The sequence below is a fragment of the Rissa tridactyla genome, chromosome 1, assembly GCF_028500815.1.
Source record: "Rissa tridactyla isolate bRisTri1 chromosome 1, bRisTri1.patW.cur.20221130, whole genome shotgun sequence".
Taxonomy (NCBI): domain Eukaryota; kingdom Metazoa; phylum Chordata; class Aves; order Charadriiformes; family Laridae; genus Rissa; species Rissa tridactyla.
This window is the reverse complement of record NC_071466.1, coordinates 205,290,032-205,315,265: the sequence shown is the minus strand read 5'-3', so window position 1 is coordinate 205,315,265 and position 25,234 is coordinate 205,290,032. Positions and strand designations below refer to the sequence as shown.

Below are 25,234 nucleotides of genomic sequence, written 5' to 3'. Positions count from 1 at the left end.
AGTAAAGAATTTTTTCCTAATATCCAATCTAGATCTCCCCTCTTTCAGTTTAAAACCATTACTCCTTGTCCTATTGCTACACTCCCTGATAAAGAGTCCTTCCCCATCTTTCCTGTAGGCCCCCTTTAGGTACTGGAAGGCCACTATATGGCTGCAGTCAGTTAACAGTCTCAGAAACAGAGAAAGGAAGGTTAAGGAGCAAGTCCCACTGGTTCTGCTCTTCTCTCCACCACTGCATTTTAAAAAGCAAGTAAGCCCTGCAGAACCTTTGAAACAGGCATCTGTAAACACCTTCCTTCAGGAGGGGGTTCTGAGCTCTTGGACTCCAAGTGGGAAATGCCACTCAGAGGCATGGCTTGCAGAGAATCATAAGGTATCAAAACTCCAGGATAGAAAGGATTTTACAACAAACCTCTACCTATCCATTGCCATAGGGGACTATGGGTGTTTAACTGGGTTTTCAATTCTTCTTTTGGACTTTACGTCTAAAATTTGGGTATGTCAGTCCCTAACCTTATGAGCCTCCAAACCCTCAAGTGGATCAAGCCTCAAATGAATTATGTTCAACAGAAGTTACTCTAAAGCTCAATAAGACTTGATAGAAAATGAGATCGTTTCTACAGCTTTAGAATAGTTATATAATTTAGCTACAGAATTTCACAACTGGCTTACCACAATGATCTCCATAGGAATAGGAACTGGGAGCTTCTTCTTAAACCGGAGATTGATTTCCTTGCCAATCAACAATAGAACAATGCACGTTAATCCAACAATCAATGCAGCAATATTTGTCGTTGTTATTTTTGAAAGCACAGCAGCTATGCTCTGTAACACAACAGAAGTATCATAATTACTCCATAAAGATCATATTGGTTCAAATGAATTTATTTTCTTAGGAAATTTCCACAAAAGAGCAAATTATACACTGTTCAGCTGTGTTTTTAGTCTGCATTTATAACCACAGTGAATCAGTGCCTCACCAAAATCCCCACTGTTCCTGCAAAACACAGAAATTCGGAGTATCCCAGTTAGGGAGATGCGCTTGCAATCATTTACAATACCAGTCTTCCTCAAACGGAGCAAACATTTAGAGGAAAAAACTATCACAAGGGAAAAAGTCTAAACTAAACCATGTCTTTTATCCTCAACATTTTCACACATTTTTCATACTGGCAGCTACCTGAAAGCAGTAAGTGCTAACCCCTTCTAATACCTTCAAATATTCTTTGGCAGGTCACATCTACTTAAAGCTGCATAAACCATTCTAAAACGATAAAGCTGCTGATACAACCATTGAGGTTACCATAGCAATATGATTAAATAACAGCGAACTTGCAACACTGCTGAACTAGCCATTATTCCAAATATCTTTTAGTTGAGAATGCTATTAAAATGGTGTTAGGAAAGAAAGCTTGCTGGAGCACTCAAGTTGATACAAGGTAAATGATTCCCCTTGCAATTACTCCCCCTCTACTGCATTTAAAAAAAAAAAGAAAAAAACCCACACCACTGGAGAGGTCTTTGAAAGATGTACAAACCCTTCTTTAAACAGAAGGAAAATTACAGCAACTATCAGGATATTATACAGTCAAGATGTCCTGGTAGTACATCTTGAATGTATAGCTTCCCTCCTATTTGTTTGGCAGTTAGTACTTCTGGTTTCTGGATTAGCGAACTAAACAGCAAGTTTAGGAGTTCATCATTAGTGCAGTCTTGTTTCCAAAAGGTTTGTTGTATCTGCACAAATATACAAAAAAGATTCCCACAAAGTATTTTCTATAGTCTCCATGTAGTTGAAATCCTGAAGCTTCCTCATTGCTGAGCCATCAATCTGCTCAAAAGCTTTTAACAGATATCTGAGATCTTCTCTATTCTCCCACTCAGGATTTCTTGTCTGCAAAAACCAGAGCATTGATTTTGTGATAACAATTTGGGTCTTCCTAGACTGGCAGGCAAATCAGATTCAGATGCATTTTAACTCTGCCTGTTTATAACTGCAGAAAAATAATGCTCATAAAAAGTTAAAAGCCTTGGTTGTGATTTCATAGAATCATAGAAATCATAGGCTAAACATGCCCAGCTCCCTCAGACCCTCCTCATATGAGCTGGTCTCCAGACCCCTCACCAGCCTGGTAGCTCTCCTCTGGACACGCTCCAGCACTTCCATGTCCCTCTTGTACAGAGGGGCCCAGAACGGCACACTGCACTCGAGGTGAGGCCTCACCAGTGCCGAGTACAGAGGCACCATCGCTTCCCTGCTCCTGCTGGCCACGCTATTCCTGATACAAGCCAGAATGCTGTTGGCCTTCCTGGCCACCCAGGCACACTGCTGGCTCCTGTTAAGCTGGCCGTCCACCAGCACCCCCAGGGCCTTTTCTGCCGGGCAGCTTTCCAGCCACTCTTCCCCAAGCCTGTAGCGTTGCTTGGGGTTGTTGTGACTGAAATGCAGGACCCGGCACTTGGCCTTATTAAACCTCATACAGCTGGCCTTGGTCCATCGATCCAGCCTGTCCACGTCCCTCTGGAGAGCCTTCCTACCCTCAAGCAGACCAACACTCCCATCTAGTTTGGTGTCATCTGCAAACTTACTGAGGGTGCACTCAATCCCCTCATCCAGATCATTGATAAAGATATTAAACAAAACCAGGCCCAAAACTGAGCCCTGAGGGACACCACTGGTGACTGGCCACCAAGAGGATTTCACCCCATTAATCACAACTCTCTGGGCACGGCCATCCAGCCAGTTTTTAACCCATTTTAATTTCAATTAGAAATGTCCCTTTAAACAAGTAATTTGCTGCATGGGATCCATTACATTTTTTTCAGAGAACAACTGTCAATTTTAAATTCAAGTGAACAAGAGTTTTTGGTTTTACTTAAGTCCTACTAACCAAATCATAGCTTTACACTTTGTGGTTTTTCTTCTGTGCTCTTGCATCACTAATGTGTTAGACAGAAGGTGGAAGCGGAAGATTAGGCTATGAGCTACGTCAAATACTGGATCCCTACACGCTCTGACCAATCAGTTTTAGTGCTTAGGGTCTTTGACAAATAGCAATGTTTTACACCGAGTGTCCTTATTTCAAAGTAGTTTTTCCCACTGCTCTAAAGAACAGATACATCTATGATGACACAGCACTTTGTGTCCAACCACACTACAAAAGAGCTTACAAACAGGAAATGAAGAATACGCCCACCAGGAATTGCGTGTGAAATTAAAGAAATAGCGACTGGGCAAGGTTCTGAGAATAACATTTCCTAGCTTTGCAAAACATGTCTGGTGTCCAGTGAAGCATTGTAATAGCACATTTTCCCATGATGTATACGAGACTTGCTTCAATGAACATTATCTGTTCATATTACAAAATGACATTTAGCAGAATCCTAAAATCTGCTCATCTCAGACTGTGCTGATCTATCAGGTCGCACCCAAGCTGCACTTTAAGATGCTTATATATTGCTATGGCACTTAAATACCTCATATCCAGTTTTGAATACTGAAGCATTATTCTACTTAGTGCCATGATAATTAAAAAAAAAAAAGGAAAAATCTTAATTGCTTAATTACTAGATTCAGACAATGCCGAATTTGCATGTATAGTAAGTGCAGTTACTCACGTATACAACTGAGAGAGGTCCACTGTATCGGCTAGTCTTAATGCCAAGAAGATACTTTAATTGAGAAGTAAAGACATGAACTGCAGCAGCAGTAGTAAATCCTCGCACCAGAGGCTCCGTTAGATAGATGGCTACAAATCCAAATCGAAGGAGACCTAAACACAACTAATGAAGAAGAGAAATATTAACCGTGTGATTCCCACTGTAGCCTGAACGTCAGCACTATATAGCAGACAGGCCACAGGACACCTTTTACCTCGATGCCAAAGCCAGATCAGGCAAACTTGAACTTGGCCTTTCTAAAGCCACAGTTCAATAAGCAGCCACCAATGCACCAAATCTTCCGTGCCACTGGCAGGTGCAATGTGGGATATGCGTAAACATAGGTGTTTGTATGCATTTATGGACACATTAGAGACCACCAGGTTGAGTTTTTCTGATGGGATAGGAAAAAAAGAGAGGGGGGAGGTCCCATTTTTCCCAGTCAAGCCAAGATGCCAGACAAAGGCTTGCCTCCAATGTATCCCTCCCCACTTCTGTTCTGTGGCTGCCATGAAGCGGCCTGTATTCTACACAGTGCAGTGCTGGAGCACAAGTCTATTGACAGGGGATCCACCATGACCCAGCTCCCCTTGCAACTGCCAGTCTGGCAGCAGCATCTCAACTTGCCCTTACAGCAAACTGCAAGTACATACCTGGATAATTCCTGAAAGAAAGGCGAGAGTCACAGCTACCTGTACTCTCTTCATATTCCTAGCATCAAAATATTCAAGGGAATCTGTAACATTAGTAGAATTATAGCCTACAGATATCACTTCATCAGGCACTTGTCTCACAGCAACGCCACCAACCATCATACTAATCACAGCAAAGGTGCCTGAAATAAGAGGGAGAGGAAAATAATTAGTTAAAATCCTTGTGGTTTTTTTTTCTTTTCTTTTAGAAGTTGTTCTTATTAAGAGATATGTGGAATTAAAATATAATGGCGTTTTCTACCTGAATATTGTATTTTTTAGTCTCAAAATCTGCTCCAGTACTCAGCACCATTTAAGCTAGTAAGATGGTAAACATATGCCTCTATGGTAAGTAAGCACCATAATTTTTTTCTTTCTCAGTTCTGTTATGCAAATTAAAAATTCATCCTGGCCACACAGACCAGCTGACCGCAGCAATGAAATTATAGTTCAGGAGTTCACAGCACACACTTCCAGATCTAGTCTGATAAAAGATGCTCTTCTATTCCCTCCTAAGTAGAATGGATAAGTTAACAATAAAAAATGTTTGACACAGTTGTGTTTCTCCTATTCACTTAAATTTGAATTTATGGAAAACAACTACACTTTCTATTTCTCCAATTTTATTTTTTACTATCTTATTAAACACACATGCGTGCGCACACACACACAGACTTTCAGTTATCCATTCAGATATACCTATTGATATGTGCTTGGAGGTTCCAAAAAAAGTATATAGAAAGACAGGATAAAATGAAGAATATAGGCCAAATACCGGGGGAACAGCTGCCAGCAAAGCATAGGCTAAACCTAGAAAACAGACACAAATAAGTACGTTAGGTAAATAATAGAAAGAAACCATCTGAAGCAAAAGGATTTAACCCTACTAAAATTGAACTCGCCTAACAGGAAATCTAGTGACATATCGCAGGTTTAAAAAACAAGAAGTCTTGCAGGGAATACTCTTTAATATGTATAATACTGTAGAGCAGTGCCTAGAAACCTGATGGTTTGAGTCAGGAAACCAGAAGTCTATAATTAAGGGCACTGCATGTGTGTGTGTGTTTGAGGGTACATCCGTGCCCTGGTGCACGCATTGTTTCGCCAATGTTGCTTTTGTTTTCATCTGTCAAAGAATGTAATAAAGACACACAAAACCCCATAACCAGTAGGACACGTTTGATTTTTCTCCTCCTTTTCTAATCAGACGTGATCTTCATGGTAATCTACGACTGATTAAACACTTCCCTCCTCCATCACCCCAGAACGAGTGGGATGAAATAACAGTTTATGTTTCCGCAAAACATGCTCCAAAATGTAAAATAAGCAGAAAAGCATTGCTTACAATCTGTAAAGTCATAGAGCTTATACAGTCTCGTATTCTTCCCAAAAATGAAGTCCTTTTTGTTATTGAGCCCTGTCCAGTTCCACGTAGTGGAAGTATGATCCACACCACTTCTATTTGTAGGTGGGACTGGTAAGCACGGCAACAGAGCAAATTACAAAAGGAAGCAATGGTTCACCCACCAAGGAAAAACAGTGATACTCAAAATCACCTCTTCCTACTAATTTATTGCTAAATTGAGACACAAAGCATAAGGCTACCATGAAGGAACAAAAGCAAGAAGGGATCTTCTGTGTCACGCAAGCACGGTCTTGTGCAGTTTAACAGCTCACACAGCCTTGCTCATGCACTAAGCAATGTCTCAGTCCTGACCAAAAATTCACATTCCTAGCAGAACTGGACTGCCGATATCAATTATTCCTTGCAGCACTAAGCTCATCATTAAGTATTTCTGAAACTCATTCTACATATATCCTCTGGCCCCAGGGCCACCTCTCATGCCCAGAGTATCAACAGAACACTCTGTACTATAACAGCCTGGCCTGTAACACAGTGATGAACTTAACAGTACAAGTGACCAGAACTGAAAATAAGTGGTTTCAAAAGCAGGAGGGTGGGTCTATGTGAAGCTCCTGATCCAAACACCCTTTTATTCCTTTTCCTTTTAATTTGTCCTGGCATTTTAAAGGATGTCAGTGCCAAGGAAATAAAGAGATATTGACATGACAGGAGTTCATGGCTCAAACACCCTGGTCATTGTAGTTCTGCCTGGAATGATTCCCAGGCTTCTTTGAACTCATGCTTGCTATAATTACATCCATTCCAGAAAAATAAAAGTTCAATTTTTGTCTTTTTAGAAAGGGAAAGATTAGGAGAAGTTCAAGGGCATGTCTGCAGTCACCAAAGAAAAGAATAATGTTTAGTTTAAAACAAAGTCACAAAATTAAGTATAAAGTTCACTGCTGACCACTTAAATTTTACTGTCCTTATCTGGTCACCACATAAACTGTGCTTCAGTATACAACCAGTAATGTTTGTGTCTAGTATATGACAGATTTGCCTGACATTACTTAATAGTTTAAGATAAACCAATGTTTATATTTGTGTAAGAAAAAATATCCTTAATTATATAAAATTACACAAAACGGGGAAGCTGCAGAAATTGTAGTCAGTCAATTGTACAGACTAAGTTAGGATATTCCATTGCTTTCATGGGTTACCACCAATTAAAATCTAGGCTTCTTGGATTTACAGATTCATTCTTCAGACCTGCCTCAGCCTAAAGTGGAATGAGAGAGGTGGAAATACGCAATAAGCCAAAAATGCCAAGTAAAATTATACATGCTTAATTACATTACCCTTATCATGAGGACTCCACTGAACTGGGCTCTGCACAAATTCAAGAATTCTCTCTACTCCAAGACCTTCTGGGGAAATCTACTGGGACTGTGGCAGCTGTCATGAAGCTGCCATTCCCAGAGCACCCCATAATGATACTGCTGTAAAAATGCTGTCACTTTCTAACCTTACAGCAGTTCTGAAACTGGTAATAGTAAGGTGTTAGTTAGGCTGAATAAAAGATTCCATTGGTCCAGCCACCAAGAGCTGAACAGAAGAGTGAACACTGGCTTTCTCTTCATCTTCCACAGAGCCTGCTCCCGCTTCAGGGCCAGGCTCCACTTGTGGTGAAACTTCCAAGTAATTTAATAGAAATTCCACAGATTTGCAATCTTGTTATAGAAGATACTTTTGATTTATTTCCACCATGTAAATCATTGCCCACTAGTATGGTTCCAGCTTAAACTGGTGACTTCTAGTTTTAAGAGAAAGAGGGATCAATCTCTGATTTGTTGCACGTTCCTCTCTGGTTGAATTTAGTTTGGTTACTTTGCAACACTTGCTCTCATGAAACATTATTAGATAGGGCTACCCTCTGTACAAAATTTGCTACAACTCTCAGGATGAGGAGATCAGAAAATAACCGGTGTATTTAGCAAAGGTTTAGACATGCACTTAAACTGCCAAAAGTTTTTCTGTCATTGAGCGCTGTTATCATTGATTGGAGAGGTAAGTTTCTTTCAGAGTTTGCTTTGTATCACTGACTTGCAGTTTTAAGGGAATCATCGTTATGGGCTGGTCTGCAGAACGCTGTGTTGGTCTCCAACACACGCCTGAAATACACATCCTGTTCTTATGAGCACCTGTTCAGGAAGCCAAGCACTACCATAAAAGAATGCACAGAAAAAGTAAAGAGTATAAATAAATCCAGAGAGACACTCACCTTGAGGAAGCTGCATAACCCCAGTGCTTATACCTGAGATAATGTCTCCTAATAAGTACTCTTTCACTGGGTAACGGGGAAGCCAGTTTAAAATCGGTAAGCATCTGTAAAGATGAGACTTGGCTTTCTTAGAAGAGCAACTGAAAATACAAAGCAGAAAGAAAAAGTTAGACACTAGCAGGGGCAGTTGAAAAAAATTGTCTTTCATCCCTATGCAGGGAAACAGCTCCATTAACGGCAGGCTTAGACCCTTGATAACAGTAATTTCTAGACAAAGCTTAAGCACAAACAACTATGACTTCAGTTAATTTAGCCCTTTATCACATGCTGTTTGCTGTTCACAAACCTTATGGAACTGGAGAAGAGAATCACAGTCTTGTGAGACTGGAGGTCAGTGGGAAGTGAAACTGTTCAAGTCCATGCATATCTGAGCAGTCACACACAACACTTTTTGCTGAGATCATTCCTTGTAATAATCTCCTGAGGACAACTTGCTTTCTGATAGTGGTTTTCATTCATCAAAGTACTTTGCGATTCTTTTTCCTATTTTTATTTACTATTTGTGTGTTTTATACTTTTTTGATTATAACATTTTATATTATTGTGTTTTTTTTTTTTTTTAAAAAAACCAAACTATTTTACTAATGCATGTTACTATCGCTGGTACTGATAGGCTAACTTTAAGGCTATTTGAGAACATAACACTTCCTTACCCTGAAAAAAAAGGCACTGACACCAGTAACACTGATCCTTGTGTCTCTTAGCAGAGTTATTAACCTTTTGAAGCCCTGACTCATGACAAATGAATAGAGACAGGAAATATATATCTCTATCCAGTACTGCCATGAATCATACTTTGATTGTACTGTGGTAAGAAAGTCTAACCTTGGGTAAAAGTATAACACAGGGATCATATAAATGCTTTTCTGTGTAGGAAAACTGCAAGAGAACTCCAGATATTTGTTAACATTTCTGAATTCTCATGGGATTGAATCGCATAGTGAAGAAGCTTATTGCTACAAGTGAGAGGAATGAGAGTCATCCACACTTCTGTATGTTTAGCAAATCACGAGAAGTCATAGTTCAGGAGGATTTTAATCCGCATATTTTTTATTCAGGATAGGTCAGTTTTCTGACATGGAATTAGGTGCCATTACCATTAGAATGGTCATATCATTAACCAAAACAAATCTCCAAATGTCAAATCAGGTGAACAGGAATATTTTACAGACAAGCACCCAGGCAGAAATCATTTGTTGTCCTGCAGAACAAGGATCTACCAGGAAATTAAATCAACTCTGCAAATGAAGCATCGATAAACGTAAAGCCATTGAGAACGTAACTTGAATAAGTTTCTTTTCATTATCTTCTGGTACCACAGAGCAAGAGTTGCACGGTTAAAGACATTTCCTGTCTAACCAGATGATACTCAGATTCCAAGGCATTTAGTTAAAAGCTACAGAATGCCTCTATTAAATCCTTATTAGACTAATAATTTAGACTTCTGTACAGCTGTCATATATTTCCATTCTTCTTCCCTGAAAGGATCATGCGAAGCACAAATTTGGCCGTTAAGTATTTCCACGTTTTAAAAAAGACAGATATTTTTCTGGGTCTTATGAATTCACATCACATGATTTGACTAATACTTCACATTCCTATGCTGCATATTTTTCATTTGCACATTGATGAAGGCAATTCAACTAATTTAGCATATAAAACCACACATACAACTTCATCAGTCTTGCTGAATAATCAAAGTAGAACTAGTGCTTTTATCTTTTACGTTTCTTTGAAGAGATTACCAGCTATGTGCATGAATTAATTAAGAATTAGAATATTTCTAACCAATAAAAGATAAGAAAACAATCCTACCGACAAGAATGTGCAATCTTCTGCCTTAAAGTCTGAGGTGTTCTTTCTTGTCTGTGCAGATGTCCTTGCAAGAGCTCCTCGTTATATATTGGTCTCTCCACACAATACCTCGGGGTTTGCTCAAGAGATACCTCATGTTCTTGAACATGTTCCATAATTGATCTCACGGAGCAGGAACCACGGAAGAACAGTTTCACACTCTCCACTGAAAAACCTGGTTGCAGACAAAATAAGTTTGGTTACTTTTTTAACCTTGGATTTGGCATTTCCTTTCAAAGAATGTATTTTGACAAACTAGAGGCAAGACTTGTGAATGCCGTTTAAAAGCACTAATTAGTCTCCAGCAGGAGTAAATAAATAAACCACGTTCACAATCTTTACTATATGGAAGTCATTAATTTATGCTTCTTTTAGGTAAAGAAAGCTTTTGCATTAATTACTCTGTGAATAATTGCAGAAACAAAATTGGAAGGTTATATTCATGCTTATCTGAATTTTACCTCCTCGTTTTTTAAAGGAAACACCAGTGCTGAAGGGAGATTACTTTATTGCTGAGTTACTTCCTGCTTACTCACAAACTGTCATGTCCATCTCCAAAAGACAGAACTCCAATTTCAACACTGAGAAAGTCACTTCTTTCTTCCAGAGAGCCAGTTGTTCCTGGAAGGTTATCCACCTGCTTTCTTCTCCCTCGGTTTCAGAGGCTTCTTTTTCCAGAAAGCACCTCAAGGATGCACAATTCACTACTTTCAAAAAGTTACTCTTTCAATGGATGTGCCATTTACTGCTATTTTCAGTCCTGCACCCACTGAAACAGAAGTCATGTGATGTAAAAAAAAAAAACTAGCCAGAAGGTTTGTAAACATCTATTTATCTGTTTGCTTCAGTGCCATAAACATCTGAACATGTTGAGGAGATACTCTGTTAATTCCTTTACCCCATGTTGGCTGCTTCTAGAAATATGGGGCAAGAAACATAACTCCAAATTATGAGCAAAATGACAGGACTGCTATATCGTTAGGCAGAGATGCTGGCTAGCTCTACATTTGATGACAGAACATGAGTGCAATGGGAAACGGAGCCATAATTGTGAACAAGGCCCTTGGGCTCAGGTCCAACAAGTCACTTAAGCATGTGTTTGCCTTCAACCAAGGCAGCTAACCCAGAGGTGTTTAGTTTTTAGCTGTACATCAATATTTTCCGAGAAAAGGGTTACCATGCAGAAATTAAACAAATTGCTACTTAAACACTCAGACAAAGCTAACCACGACTGGCCCCATGTTCTGATTCAGCAAATACAGTCTGCCTGGCAGCAAAATACCAATATTGCTTTCTACGCCTTCAGTTTGACAAAGGTCCTGGAATTTTCCATCCAGGGCTTGCTATCCTCTGCCTTCCAGGACAGACACGACCTAGCATCTCTTCAGTTCTCATTATTTCATAAGCAATTTCCCCTACATGGTCAGTCACAAAAGGATATTTTTATGAAAATTATAAATTTTTCTTTACGGCACATTTAAGATTTACTTCAGCTTTATTGTGTGAAATAAGGTACTTAAAACTTGATATGATACTGTTCTTACAAACAAGGGTACTATCAGAGCTTTTTACCTTTGTAATCCTGAAACACCTTTTAAGATTCTTTTACATCTTTCCATGTTATCGTTTAGCATACATAACTTTCAGCATTATGATTTTCCCTTCCTGTAGATTTTGAGCTAGTCAACATTAGAATAGGATCATTCTACGAGCAATTCCCATCTGAGGAGCCCTCTTCCCCCCCCCCCATTATCATATGTATCTTATTTCATATTTACAGCAATGACGTCCATACTAAGATGTATGTTTGGCCACTAACATCTGTAGCACTTTTTTTGCATGTCAATGTCCACCTACCCACAAATACCACTTCCTACTTCACATCTTGCCCTGTTACAGACAGTAAGCTACCCATGAATCCTAGTGTATTAACTTCTGGCCAACAAAACTGAAACTTTTAACCACTCTAGTGTCTGCTGGAAGGGCAACACAGCAGGTCACAAGCAACCCAGGAGCCTTCTGAGGTGCAGTGATGATAGTTCCCTGCCACAGGTGATGAAGGAGCTGACAAGAAGACATGCTCTGCTGGACCTGATACTTACAAACAAGGAAGAACTGGTCAGGAACATGAAGCCTGGGGGCAGTGACCATGAGATGGTGGAGTTCAGGATCCTGAGAGAAACAAGACATGTAGCAGGCTTACAGCCCCAGACTTCAGGAGAGCAGACTTTGGCCTGTTCAGGGACCTGCTTAGAAGAATCCCATGGGATACAGAATCATAGAATGGTTTGGGTTGGAAGAAACTTTAAAGATCATCTAGTTCCAACCCCCCTAACATTGGCAGGGACACCTTCCACTATACCAGGTTGCTCAAAGCCCCTGGTCCTAAGAGAAGAAGGGTCTAGGAGAGCTGGCTGATTTTCAAGGTGCAAAAGTACACACAGAGCACGGATTGAGATGCTTGTGTTTACAACAGATGATATGCATTGTCCACAAAGTAGCAAAATAGCAGCATTTTGTGTCTGGTTGAAGTGTCTCTCCAAGTGTTTGCTGAATAAGGTTACAACAAGTTGCCAATAGAGATATACAAGGCTTGGAAACTCAGCCTTGCAAAAGTAGGTACTGTCATCTTAATAAAGATAAAGCGTACCACTGTGATTTCGGAAAATTCCCAGACCTTTATCCAAACGCAAACTCTGGGCATCTGAATCTCAATTAATAGGCGAATACTGCTCTTGAACAACCTTTGAACTTAACAGTAAGAATAAAATTAAAAAGTTATTAAGAAACACTGCCATTAATCTTATCAGCCAGATAAGGGTTGAGCTGAAGTAGTTAAAAGCTGTACGTGAAAGACTTAAACAGTGGCAATTCTTTATCTGACTGATAAAGGCCTGTTCTTATGTCTTTACTGCTATTATCAAATTGAAGGTGCTAAAAAAAAAGAAAGTGTGAAGGAAACATCAATTTATAACACTATCAGTGATAATTAAGTACTTTCTCTTCCCAGTCTTAGACAATAAAGCAGGGCTGTCAAGCCATCTACACTGATAGTCTACACTGGTAGAGGGCAGTTTTTTTATCTAGTCCACATGAATTAGAATGCAGCCATAAAATTTATAAGGACAATGATTTGGCTGCTGTTCTTTAGATTCAAAATTTGACTATGGGGACAAAAGGAAAAAAAAAGCTGGAGACATGAAGAATAGTGTCGTGTGTGACTATTGCAGCTTTAATAGGCCTATAATTACAAAATGAGACACTTTTGCCCCCAACCTTGTGTATCTAACCTGAATGTATCTGAATTACCTAATGCAATGGGGGGAGTCAATGGCAGATCCATTGACTTGCCTGTTTTAAAAGGGCAGAAAACCTTTCTTCTGGTGGCTAAGCGCAGAGTTGCTTGAAATAGTGGAAAAGCATGAGTGGACAGTACTAGTATAGCGTTATAGTAGAAAACCACATCTGTGCTGGGGAATCACAAGTTTGATTATGAACTGCAAAGTCTATGAAAGTATTTTGTATCTTTAAGCTTAGAAATACAGGTGACTACTATCAGACAAAAGGCTGGTAGAAATACTGCCACTCTGTAAAATATGCTCTCCCAAATGTACACTGAAAAGGAGAGTTACTGCAAGGTCTGTTCCTACTGTCTGAACAGGCTAGACACAAAAAATGAGGCAATTTTAGGAACCACATCTTCTCTCATTTATTTCTTTCCTCTCTGGACTCATTCCCCAGTGCCCTATGCCCTTCCACTTATCACCTTGAGAGATTATAAAATTATACCAAGCCAGAATAAAAGTTTGTTTGTTTTTTTTTTTAAAACAAACACAAAGGTGTAAAATGACTGGGTGGGGTCATAAGGAATGTGTTCTCCTAGTTTTCTTGGACTGTGCTTATCCTCATTCCTTCTCCACTACTCCCACTAAATCCACTAATGAATAGATGGTTTAGAACTGCAGCCTTCATGTAAAGCTTCACAAATTTAGAAATAACTTGTAAAGCCAACAGAATTTTCCTTCTGTGGGTCCTAAGCTAAGAAATGCACTACAGGAGCTTTATTGGTGAACCTTTGGCAAAACAAACAAACAAAAAAATCAGGACCTTGAATTCCTATACAGCTTTTAGACAGACAAAATTTCCACTTTACTCTGCACAGAAAGGCAAGATGGCTACATAAACTGTGTTGGGTTGTGTGACAAAAGCTTCTCTGCACACCCAGAGAGTTGCTCTGAGAGACAGTGGCAGGACAGAGAACCTGGGTAACACCCTGCTGGGCTACTTCCAGGTCTATCAGCCCATCAAAGCTCATCTCCACCAGTCTAGAGCAGCACAGGAGGGTCAGCTATGGGACCTGGGAAGTCCTGACTAGCCATGTGTGTGTACTTGTGATGGTCTGTACCAGCAACTGGAATGGGGCTACAGCCTTGAGGGCTCATATGCCCAGCTGCCAGCAACTGGGGACACTGGGATGCAGGAGCTAGCTACTGGGCAGACTTAATGTCTGAGGCCAGCTGCTGGAGGGATCCACCTCGTACATATATGTGTCTGTGTGTATCTCTATATATGTAGAAATATGTATATGTATTCTCTCTAGTGGACTTCCATCCTGCTCAGCCAGAGACGGGGAGGAGGATGAGGCTGTCGTGCTGTCTGCCTGCAATCTGCACAGCTTGCCAGATATATACATAAATGAGTGCTCTGTGCACGTGTGCCTGCTGGGAATACCTCTTCAGCCCTGATACTGGTTGGATATGGCTGCTGGATTCAGTATGGTATATTTTCCTCTAATAAACTGATATTATCCACTGAAAACAGCAAAACAACATGTGAAGCACGGAGATCCTAGTAACAGAAAATGGTAACAAATTAGACGTATTAAAAAAAGATTATTTAACTGATAAGGGGTATTTTATATTTCATGTTCCTTGCCAAAAAATACTTTGGCCTCTAAAGATTTATTCTGTGGACTAATGACTTCATTAGTATCTTAATGGTATCTCTTATCAAGCAGCAATCTTATGTTTGTTTTCAACAAGAGAATGTTTTGGGATCCTGTTACGATGATTGAGCTGTTTAATCAATTCCACATGAGACAAACACCTGGAGCACTTTGAGCAGCGGAACACTGGTGTCCTTCCCTGACCGATATAGATAAGAAGTGGCTTCTGTTTCCAGTGCAAACAGTTGATGATCATGAGAACCCATGGAAATATGATCATTCTTACTCCTGCTTTTTGCTTTTTGTGGCTTTAGTGACCTTGGGTCTGAATCTGCCATCCTCACCCCTTTTGAAATACAAAAGCAGTAGCTAGTGACAGTGGAATTAGATAAGTTAATCAGAATGGTACCATGGATGATGACCCCTTTATCATGCTTAAGCCAACTGACAAGGATGCACAGCCTCGCAGGCACAGGTAATCATTAGCTAGCTTCAACTTTCCAGGGGTGATCCACTGCCAAAAACTTTGTTGGAGCAGTCTTCATTGTAAAGCTCCAGATGATGATCAGAGGAGAAAACATAGATCAAGATCCCGCATACGTATCAAGCTAACTCAGAATAATTTCTATAGTTCATATGACCTCAGTGCACCAATGATCTCCAGCAGCTGGTTCATCTTTTCTAGAAAAGTGGAACAAGCATACATCAAACAAGTGTCTGTGCAGAAGGGAGAAGTTACATCAGCAGAGACGCCACCTAAACAGTCATCCTCCCCCTCTGTATCTGCTTCATCAACCCTGTTTACACACATCACTAGCCTCTCAAGTGCTGCATCAAGCTAAAACCAAACAAAACAAAACAAAAAGCAGATTCAGTCATCATGTTTACAGTGCAAACCTCTCAAGCCACAGGGGAAGCTGAAGGATAGTAAAACAGAGTGTGGTGACAGGAAGAAATGACTGGGATGGGCGAAGGGAAGAAGCGGGGGTTTAGGATGGGATTATAAATTTATATGCCAGTTTCACTGCTGCAAATAGGGCATGAAGTAACTACATTACTTAACTAATATGAGGTTTTGAAGTGTCTCCAAGGATCCTCCTCTACGAGGCTCTCTTCCTAACACTTTCTGAAAGGATTTGCTCCTCTGCAGAACAGGCTACAGCCATTGCTGTGCCTGAAGAAATTCCTGAAGAACTGTTGCTTCTGACAAAGCTAACAAAGAACTTCAGCACACGGCAGGACACCATCTGGGAAAGCAGAAATTATAACTATTTATCCAAGCTGCAACTCTCTTCCTCCTAGTTTTGAGAGACAAGTTCAACTTCCATATCCACATTAGGACCTGCATTTGGAAGAAACATTTAATTCTTGGCATATACTTTATAACACACATTTTTGGTGTATATCTTTTGTGTGCTAGGTACCACACCAAATCCTACACGAGCACTGAGTAGGACGTGACTTGTGACAGATCCTGTCCCCATTTATGCAACTGCTGCTTGGTTAAGATTCCATTATCCAAGTGATAGCGTTTTCCTGTCTCCTATGTACTTAAGGGTGTTGCTTCATGTTCTGAAGGTGATTGCCAGTCAGTGGGAATGACGTTCCTCAACATCTTGATGCCAAGGTTACACATAAAGGCCATGAGTGCGCAGCAAACGCAGGCCAATAGTGCTCTTCCTTGAAATTCATAGTAAACAAAATGAACATGTACGGAAGTTTCCCTGATAAGTATTTCACAGCAACCCCCTGCTTTATTTGCAGACTCACTTTATGGCTTTGCATTTCTACTGTGGCTGATGACAGTGTCATCGTTTGGGCTCACATTTTAATGTGAGACAGCCCTGTGTCTGTTATTAACTACACAAGTAAAAAGACTAACCTTCATACAGCTAAAGACTCCACAATCCCAAAGAGAGCAATCAAATAAGATGGACAATATACAGAAATTGCTTTGGACTAATATTAGTTACTGGATGGCACTGAACATGTTCATATGTTGAAGATTCTATGCTACAGAGTACAGGAATAATAAAGTAACCTACCAGTCTCATGTCCTTGCAGTTATACTTCAATTCTACTAGGCTACTGAAGCATAGGACTTTGAGATGTGTTGGTCAGGTCTTCAAGTGCGTTTGGCCGAACAACCCATCATGAACGTATTCCTGCAACAGCTAACACTGAAACAGTGTGCTGTAACAAAGGAACTGGAAGAGCAACAAGGGTGCCTGGGCTGACAATCATCAAATGAAATGAAGGAAGGTTAATTGAGTAATTTTCTGGGGAATTCTTCTTGCAGGAACCTTCATTCCTCAGAAACACATATGCAAAAGAAAGAAATGTCACCAGAAAGTAGGGAAAATCAAACTCATTACATCTGTAGTAAGTTAAAGACTCAGGTCACCTGTTCAGCTATATGGACACAGATACAGCACCATCTATAGAATTGCGATGCCATACTGAAAAAAGATCATAAGCATTGATTTTAAACATGAAACTGGCAAAGAAATAAAAACGGAAAAACATACTACAGAACTGAAAACAAGCAAACAAGAAGTATAGTGCAAAATTCCAAACTGAACAACGATATGTATGAGACAGAAAATAAGGAAACAGTAAACCTGAAAGAAATAGGGAGGGCTCAGAAAACAATGTTATGTCAAAGCTGTGTAACTATGGCACTATCCTAGTAAAGCGGGAGATACAGAGTTAAATCCCAACATGCTAAAGTGGTAATTGAATTCAGGTCTAGCCTTCTCTGGGAAAGGACTTTAGCCATGTTGTATCATAAAGTTATGATAGCAGCCGCAAAACTTCAGCATTTAGAGAAGATATTACAGATGCCTACATCTATGAAAGATCTGCGGTTTTCTTCCTGGTGTTACTCTTCAGGCATGCCTCTTCAGACATGCCTGAGCTTAGCAGAGCTCCATGAGAACAGGAACAGACAGCGTTCCCTGTGGGCACCTCAGAGTAGCAACATGTTTTCTCCTGGATGGTACAGGGAGTTTTGAAATCTGCTCCATGAAAACCAGGTGCCCAAAATCGAAATTTTGTAACGCCTACCCAGCTCAGTCTTTAATTTGATCTGGCCCCATCAGACCGACCTCCAACATGGATGTTTCAAACGACAGACCCTGCAATCTTTGATTGAGTTCTGTCCATGCTTTACTATGAGAGGTTTTCTAAGGAGTTCTCAAAAGTCCCAGACCTGCCTCAGAACCTGATTTCCATAAAATAAGTGAAAATGAACAAATTGACCTTAGCTGTATCCTAGTTTAGGTGTCAAAATCTCATGGTTTAAAGTAATAGATTAAAATATATTAATTAGCTAAAAAACCCCACTGCCTAATAACCCAAGAAACGAAGCAAAATTGGACATACAAAATGGTAGGCAACAGTCAAAGCAGAGCAGAAAAACTTGATCTGCCATATGTGCAAAACTGGTAAAAATTCTTCAGTGAAGGCTGGAGAAAGAGACTCCACCCAGCCAGTGAAAATACAGATTCATTGTCAACGAACTCCCAAAAAGGAAATCACACCATTGTTTGTCACCTTGAAGGTCTTCCTAGCTTGCTACTGCAAAAACAAAAGATACAGTTAATGCAAATCTTGAGAATAGTAGTCCAAGTTCCCACATAGGCCAGTTATTCATATACGTACTCCTATGATCATTAATAAAATCTAAATCTTATCAATGCAACTGGCTTGCAAAACCCATTCAACTGCCTGCACAAACTTGCAGCTGTATCTTCATACCAAAGATCCCAAGCTGTAGACAAACAGACATTCTCATTATCTGGACACATGGAAAATAACTACAAGACCTGGACTTTGCTGCTGCTGCTATACTTCTGAAAAACAAAAAGCTATAGATAACTAATTATGTAACAGTAGTAATGGCAGGTCTTTAAGCCATATTATGAAATACTATCAAGAATGACTGTCAAGAAATACTATCTAGCAGGGCAACATTATGCTAGCTAACAGATCTAGGGAATGAAACACATCAGGATAAGTAAGGTGTTTAATTCATTAAACTTCACTGGTAAGTCAATAGGCTGATTTGAGCTTGAGAATTTTAGCTTCAGCATGGTCGTCTTGTGCTAAAAGTTAAAAATCTACCAACTGATCAGATAGAAAAACAAGGGGAAATGCCGGCGAGACAGCAGAAGACCCTTGTATAAAGCTATTCAGAAAAAAAGTAACTAGGATGAAGAAATGAGGGGACTCATGAAAACTACTGAAACTTGAGTTGTGAAGTAAAGCAAACTGTTTCACTGTTGGAGAGAAGCTGGTATAATTAGTAGACAGGAATGAAAGACTTTCCTGCTTTCTCCCCGTGTGCTAACATTAGTGCAGGAAAAATGGACAGCTGAAGTAACACAAATTCTTCCCAGGAATTTTGCATACTCTGATTTAATCATCAAATTGACATCTACTGTACCTGCACAGATACAGTGTGACTGTAATTTCATTATTCTTTGAGATCCGCTGTCCTTCCATTATCCGGCTAAAGGTCTGATGCTACCATGTAGGACAATTTGAGAAACTGTCTGGGTACTTTTCGAAGTTGCTAGGAAAGTTACCATAACATACGTGGTACAGTCACTGTGCATTCAAACTGGGAACTAGGGGACAATGATATATTAAGCCTTAATAGCTGCCTATTAAATCAGGCATAGTTTGGGCCTAATTATTTCCCCAAATTATTCTGGTTGCAGCCCAGTCCCATCAAGTTTACAACATGACTTGTAGCTGCTACTACCGTGCTGACCCTTAGATTGGTAACAACTGGCATAACCAAACTTAAAGCTGAGCAAGCCAGCATAGCTAGGAGAGCCTGTGTAGGGCTAGCCCAGAGAAAACATGGAACTAAAAACCCCCACCAAAACATAGAGTGAGGCTTGTCTTTGTCAGGGGAAACTGCATTGAGACACACAAAAAAGCAGCAGGCTCCAGAGTCATGAATTCCTTTGTAGCTATTGGGTTGACTTTAGCAGACGGTAAGCCAAACCAAGAGAAGCAAAGGAGCTCAAAGGACTCTGTGCTTCTTTAGGCAACCCACGGGCTGCATGAAAGTCTTGGTCACATTTACAGAGGCTACAGCTATAATCCAAATAAACAGTAATTTAAGACAATAATGATCTATCTATACAATAAATAATAGTCAAAGCAGATAAACACATGTTGAGTTCTTCTTTCTCAAGTTATTAGCAAATGAACTACGGTATTGCAGCCATGTGCTAGATCTGTGCCTCAATACTGCATGATTTTAGTGTCGCATTAAATAATAATGAACTTGCCATGCCGTTTTGGAATATTTAAGCTCTAAAAACCCTGGAGACAGACTGCTACACCTATGAAGAGCTGTGTGCTAGTTATGACTTGAACCACGGTAACGGACTAGAAACTCCAAACAAAAGGCAATACTTGATCGCTGTTTAGTGCTCCAAGACTTAAGATCTAATGGCTGAACCCAACAGAGCACTTCACTGAGCACTCAGCTCAGAAAACCGGGTTCAGTTTGTGGCAGAGGCTAAAGACTTCGCCATTTCCTAGGCCCCTTCCCCTAGGATCAGGCTCAGCTGGCTATCTTCACAAATTTTTTTTTTTTTACCACCTGTAAGTAAATTGTTACCTTACAGAGTTTGTACAGTGCAATCAAAAAAACACACCAGCTCTGGACAGATTACATAGTCAGAGGAAATATGGTTTAGTGATCAGAACCCAAGCCTGTAAGTAGCAGCAGGTTTTTTTCTGATTGGACTTAGAGCTTTCCTTTAGTGAAATGTGATTATGGTTATAACCCAATATTGCCCCAGCTCCCTCCACAAATACACATTTAAGTGCAGTGAAGCTTTTAGCACAAGACTGCTAAAAGTTAACGCACTCAAGTCTATACAAGGGGGTAAATGCTATCTCAAATGTATATGCTTTATCAGCTACCAACAGCAGCTTTGCATGGGTGAAACTCCATTTTCTCCCTATGCTCTTTCCCCATTCCATTTCAGAGATGTTTCACAGTACTTTGCAAGACAATTAATAAAATACTTCAGTTTGGAAATAATCCTAAACGTAGAACTGGAACACATATCATGCATCCTGAGAAGGCTTGGAATTGCCATAAACCAAGTGTTTCAAAGTGCAGTTACTACTGCTTGAGGAAGGCCAATGCAAGAGTTGATCCCCAGAGAGTTAATTCAGTGCAAGTCACCTACGCATGCTTGCTTCTGGAACTACTCAGTTTATTACCTTAGTTTTTCCATTTCTACAGCAGCTAGTAAAGTAGCATCTTATTTATGAAAATTTTGTACCCAGAACACATTCTATTGCACATTTAGTAGAAGACATTTTAAAAGTCTGTCTGAAAATTTTAGTCTTCCTTTGTGAAAACTTTGGCCAAAAAACACTCCAGTGGCCAGACACTTGTTAAGACTGTCAGTCCTCCGCACCCAAAGCAATGCTGTACAACTGTGTTACTGTGATAGATATGAAGAATTATGAATGTACATTCTGCAGAGTCATCAGCAGAAATAACAGCAGCAATTCTTATTTTTTTTTTCTTTTTTGTACTACTAGACCATCTCTAAAAGCCTACTGCAACAGCTTGGACTATGTGAAATCTTGAAGCATCCTGAAAACAGCTGTCAACCGTATTTCAATATTCAGACAATTAAATAGCAGTATGGGCACCAGCACAGCAAACTGAAGCCTACCTACTTTTCTGGCTGGCTTTTCTCGATTGCTTTCACTGATCCCTTCTAAGGAGTTCAAAGTGTTCTCACAGTTTGCAGACCAGAAGTCGAAAAATACTGACATAGGGAAAGCCACAATCTTATTCTTTGCCAGAAAATTGGTGTGTGTGTGAGTGGAATAGTTCAAATAAGGTTTTGGAAAGGTTTTGAAGATCTTTGGGTTGAAGCTAGTAACAAAGCGCAAAGCGGTTATTTCTTGTTATTACAAGGCTTCTCGGACACTCACTCTGACCTAAACTGACAGCTTGTAGCTTAAAGCCAGAGGGTTGCAGTCACTAGACGAGGAAGTGACTGATCTCTCAACCTTCTTCTGGTTTCCCCTTTCATTTTTCTTTTGCAAGTTAGCCCGGGTGTTTTGAGGGTATCTTAAAGTCATTAGCAGCGTGGGTGCTCTTTGCTGTCCGGGCAGCCCCTGACCTTTAAGGAGCGCATTGAGGAGAAGGCGCAGACCAGCCCGGCTACCTCGGCAAGGCACCGAGACGAGCACCGTCTTCACAAATGCCTTTTAAACCGCTCCGGTCGCCCACGTTGCTCCGGTAGCTCCGCCGGGTGCCGACAGGGAGGGCGCGGAGGGATGAGGAGGCAGGGGCCGGCGGGGAGAGAGGGCGAAGGGAGCAGGGAAGGGAGCATCGCGCCAGACCCGCCTCCCGACCAGCTCCCGGCCCGGGATGACCCAGCAGGAGCACCAGGCACCGGGAAAGCCCGACTCCGAGCCGGCCCTCCTCACGGCAAGGCTCGCCCCCTCAGGAGAGATCCCTTCAGGAGGGGACCCCGCTCTGGAGAAGACCCCCCTCAGGACTGACTCCCTCAAAAGAGACACCCTCAGGACTAACCCCCCTCAGGAGAGGAACCCCCTCAGGACAGATCCCCTCAGAAGGAGCCCCCTCAGCAGAGAAACCCCTGAGAACTGATCCCCTCAAGAAGGACACCCTTAGGACTGACTCCCCTCAGGAGAGGGACACCCCCTCAGAAGGAAACCTGTTCCGCGGCCGGCCCCGCACGCTGCGCTCACCTACGCGAGCCCGGCCGCGCTCCGCTCACCTCCAGGCACTGCCTCCTTCCAGCCCGGTGGACAAGTCACCCACGACGGCGGCCGCGCCCCGCCTACCCCTCCGCGCCCAAGGTGAGCGCAAGGGGCGCGGGCCGGGTAGGCGCCGGCGGCGAGCCGCCAACCCCCGCCTCCTCCCCTGCCGGCGGCGGACGAGCGCGGGCGCGGCTGGGACTCGTAGTCCCCCCCGCAGCCCCCGCCGGGCGCGCACCCGCCGCGGCCTACAAGTCCCAGAATGCCGCGGGGCCGCCCGCGCGGCGGGCGTGTGCGCGGGGCTGGTGCGCGCCCCCGCCCGGCGGCGCCGTCGGGAGCGTTATGGCAGCGGCGGTCTGTCACTGCACGGCTCTGGGTGTAGCCGGGGCGTCACCCCCGGCCCTGCCGTTCGGGTGGACAGACACACGCGAAATGTATAATTATACTATAAATGTAATTGATTTGTAATTAAAATACGGAAATATGCCTGGGGGGCGTGGGGCGGGCAGGGGTTCGCAGTGGCACGATAAAGAGGACGTGGCCTGGTGGTTGGCTTTGTTGTGCTGGTGCGCGTGGTGCTGCCGTATGGCCTGGCCTTCTTTAAATAAAACCCAGTATGTCTCGAAATTCCGGTGAAGAAGCCTCAGGATTTATTGTCTAAAGTTGATTTGAAAAAGCAGACATCAACGCTCAGTCCTTTAAGAAATACGGCAGGTGTCAGCTATGGACATGTGCCCATCATGTAAATGAATGTCGAATTACAAATTTCTGAAGGACTTCGTGTTGATTGAACACTTCAGGAGACTTCCTTACCATTTTTTTCCTTCTTTTTTTTGTAATGAAGGGCATATTTTTGCCACCTCTGCTATCTGAGAAACACAATTGTTAGCCTGGGCCTCAGAGTGGTTGGTCTCACAAGTGGCTGGATGTAGTTTTTTATTTATTTAGCGATACAAAGGATATGTAGCTATCATTTTCCTTGTGAATACGCAGGAATTAGTAGTGAAACACCTTCACAGATGTCATCTTTCACTCCTTGTTTTATAAGTCTTTTCCATCATAATGATATCTCTCTGTCTTGCCCAGAAGAAAATGTTTTCCCACCTCTCAGATTCTTAGAGATTTGGTTTTGTATACAGAACTTGTAGGAAAAAAAAACATGTTTAAATTCCTATGCACTAAGACCATGAAAAAAATTGCAAATTTTGTCTATAAGAATGTATTATTTTCAAAACCTTAAAATAATTCCTTGAAATGTTAGCCCTTGTTAAAGAGTGACTTAAATAGAATTTAAATTAATTCAAGCTGAAATACAGTACTTTAAATTTCAGTATTGCCAAACTGAGAAATTTCAAGGTCAAAACATTTCAAAAATTAGATTTTAAATAACAAGTTTGTTATAACAGGTTTTATCCAAAATAGGCTGTAACACAAAGACATTTTGATTAACAATTTCAGAGTGATATATTAGATATGCCAAATACATCAGACTTCATGTGGAATGGTGCTGGATGCCATTGTTACACGGAACTGGGTAAATGGAGATACTTTGGGAAAGACATATTTTTTGGTTCATGTTTGTTGTTTATCTAAAAAGCTATTTTTTTTTCTGGACTTGGGCTTGTGTTAGAATGCAGGTAAAATTACCTTATGAAGGTGGTGTGTCAGCACTGATGTACTGAAATTCTGAAATGCTTTATTACCAGTAAAGCATATATTGCAGTAGCATACTACAGACAGACCTGTGCTTATACACCCTGCACAAAGAGGAGGGAGAGGAGAGAGCCTGAAACGAACATGGGAATAGCAGATTTCCTGCTAGAAAAATCCACAAAGGTATAAATCATTTTGAATGTTACAGTAATCCACACTGCGGATTATGTTACGCTAATTGTGTCAATGGTTGCATTTAAACACATGAACTGAAGCTGGTTTTAATTTCTTGTGTGCATTTTAGCGTGACCCACTGGGAAGGTTAATAGCTGTTTTTATTGCTTCTTTCCAACATTGTCTAAAATGGTAAAAGATGCTTCAGTTCTTCAGCTCTGAGAGAAGGGCAGGGATTAATATAGCGCTGAACTCAGTAGGAACAAGATGAAAAGAGTGCTTTTGGTCAAAACAAGAAAAGGGAGGGGAAGTTAATACAGAATAAACAATATAGACAATTGGAGAGATTAAAAAACCTCCTGTGGAGGATAATTGGGGGAAATTAGTTAATGGCACACACACCACTGGAGCTGTGTGATGACAGAGGGCCCAATGTGAGCTTTGAGGGCTCCTCTGGCTCACAGGGCACGGAGCAGCGGGAGCCATTCCTCCCAGCAGCATAAGGAAAGCTTTGAGGCACCATCAAAATGCCAGATCCAGCGCTCACTAGCTGGTTAAAGCTCCCGTCGTTGGGCAGTTTAATTCACTCCCAGCCACTCCCTAACTGCACTCAGAGTTCTTGAGACAACTTTCTAAGGCAGAAAAAAACCCCTGTATATATTTGACTGTGGAGTCTTATGCAAGTCTTAGGATGGGTCAAACCAGCCAAGTTAATAAAGTTGAGGTGAACATTTCCAGATTGAAGTGAAATGTGTTCAGATTTACAGGGATTTTCCCACTGATTTCAGTGG

The 25,234-nt window shown here is 41.2% G+C and overlaps 1 protein-coding gene across 13 annotated transcripts in view; it reads right to left on the bottom strand.

The window, feature by feature from the left end:
- Nucleotides 1-22,792, bottom strand: part of SLC26A5 (solute carrier family 26 member 5) — a 36,256-nt gene extending 13,464 nt beyond the window's left edge. For 2 of the 13 annotated variants that reach the window (XM_054224359.1, XM_054224369.1), the window contains exons 1-7: nucleotides 11,995-12,122; nucleotides 9,854-10,067; nucleotides 7,979-8,118; nucleotides 5,052-5,162; nucleotides 4,314-4,495; nucleotides 3,619-3,783; nucleotides 673-825 (exon numbers count right to left, since the gene is read on the bottom strand). In XM_054224359.1, coding sequence (XP_054080334.1) covers nucleotides 673-825; nucleotides 3,619-3,783; nucleotides 4,314-4,495; nucleotides 5,052-5,162; nucleotides 7,979-8,118; nucleotides 9,854-10,067; nucleotides 11,995-12,082 — 1,053 coding nt within the window. In that variant the 5' untranslated portion in view covers nucleotides 12,083-12,122. Of the gene's footprint in view, nucleotides 1-672; nucleotides 826-3,618; nucleotides 3,784-4,313; nucleotides 4,496-5,051; nucleotides 5,163-7,978; nucleotides 8,119-9,853; nucleotides 10,068-10,353; nucleotides 11,599-11,994; nucleotides 12,139-22,607 lie in introns of those variants that run through there. The other 11 variants (XM_054224261.1, XM_054224304.1, XM_054224272.1 and 8 more) reach the window with 11 other exon arrangements.
- Nucleotides 22,793-25,234: the final 2,442 nt, after the last annotated feature.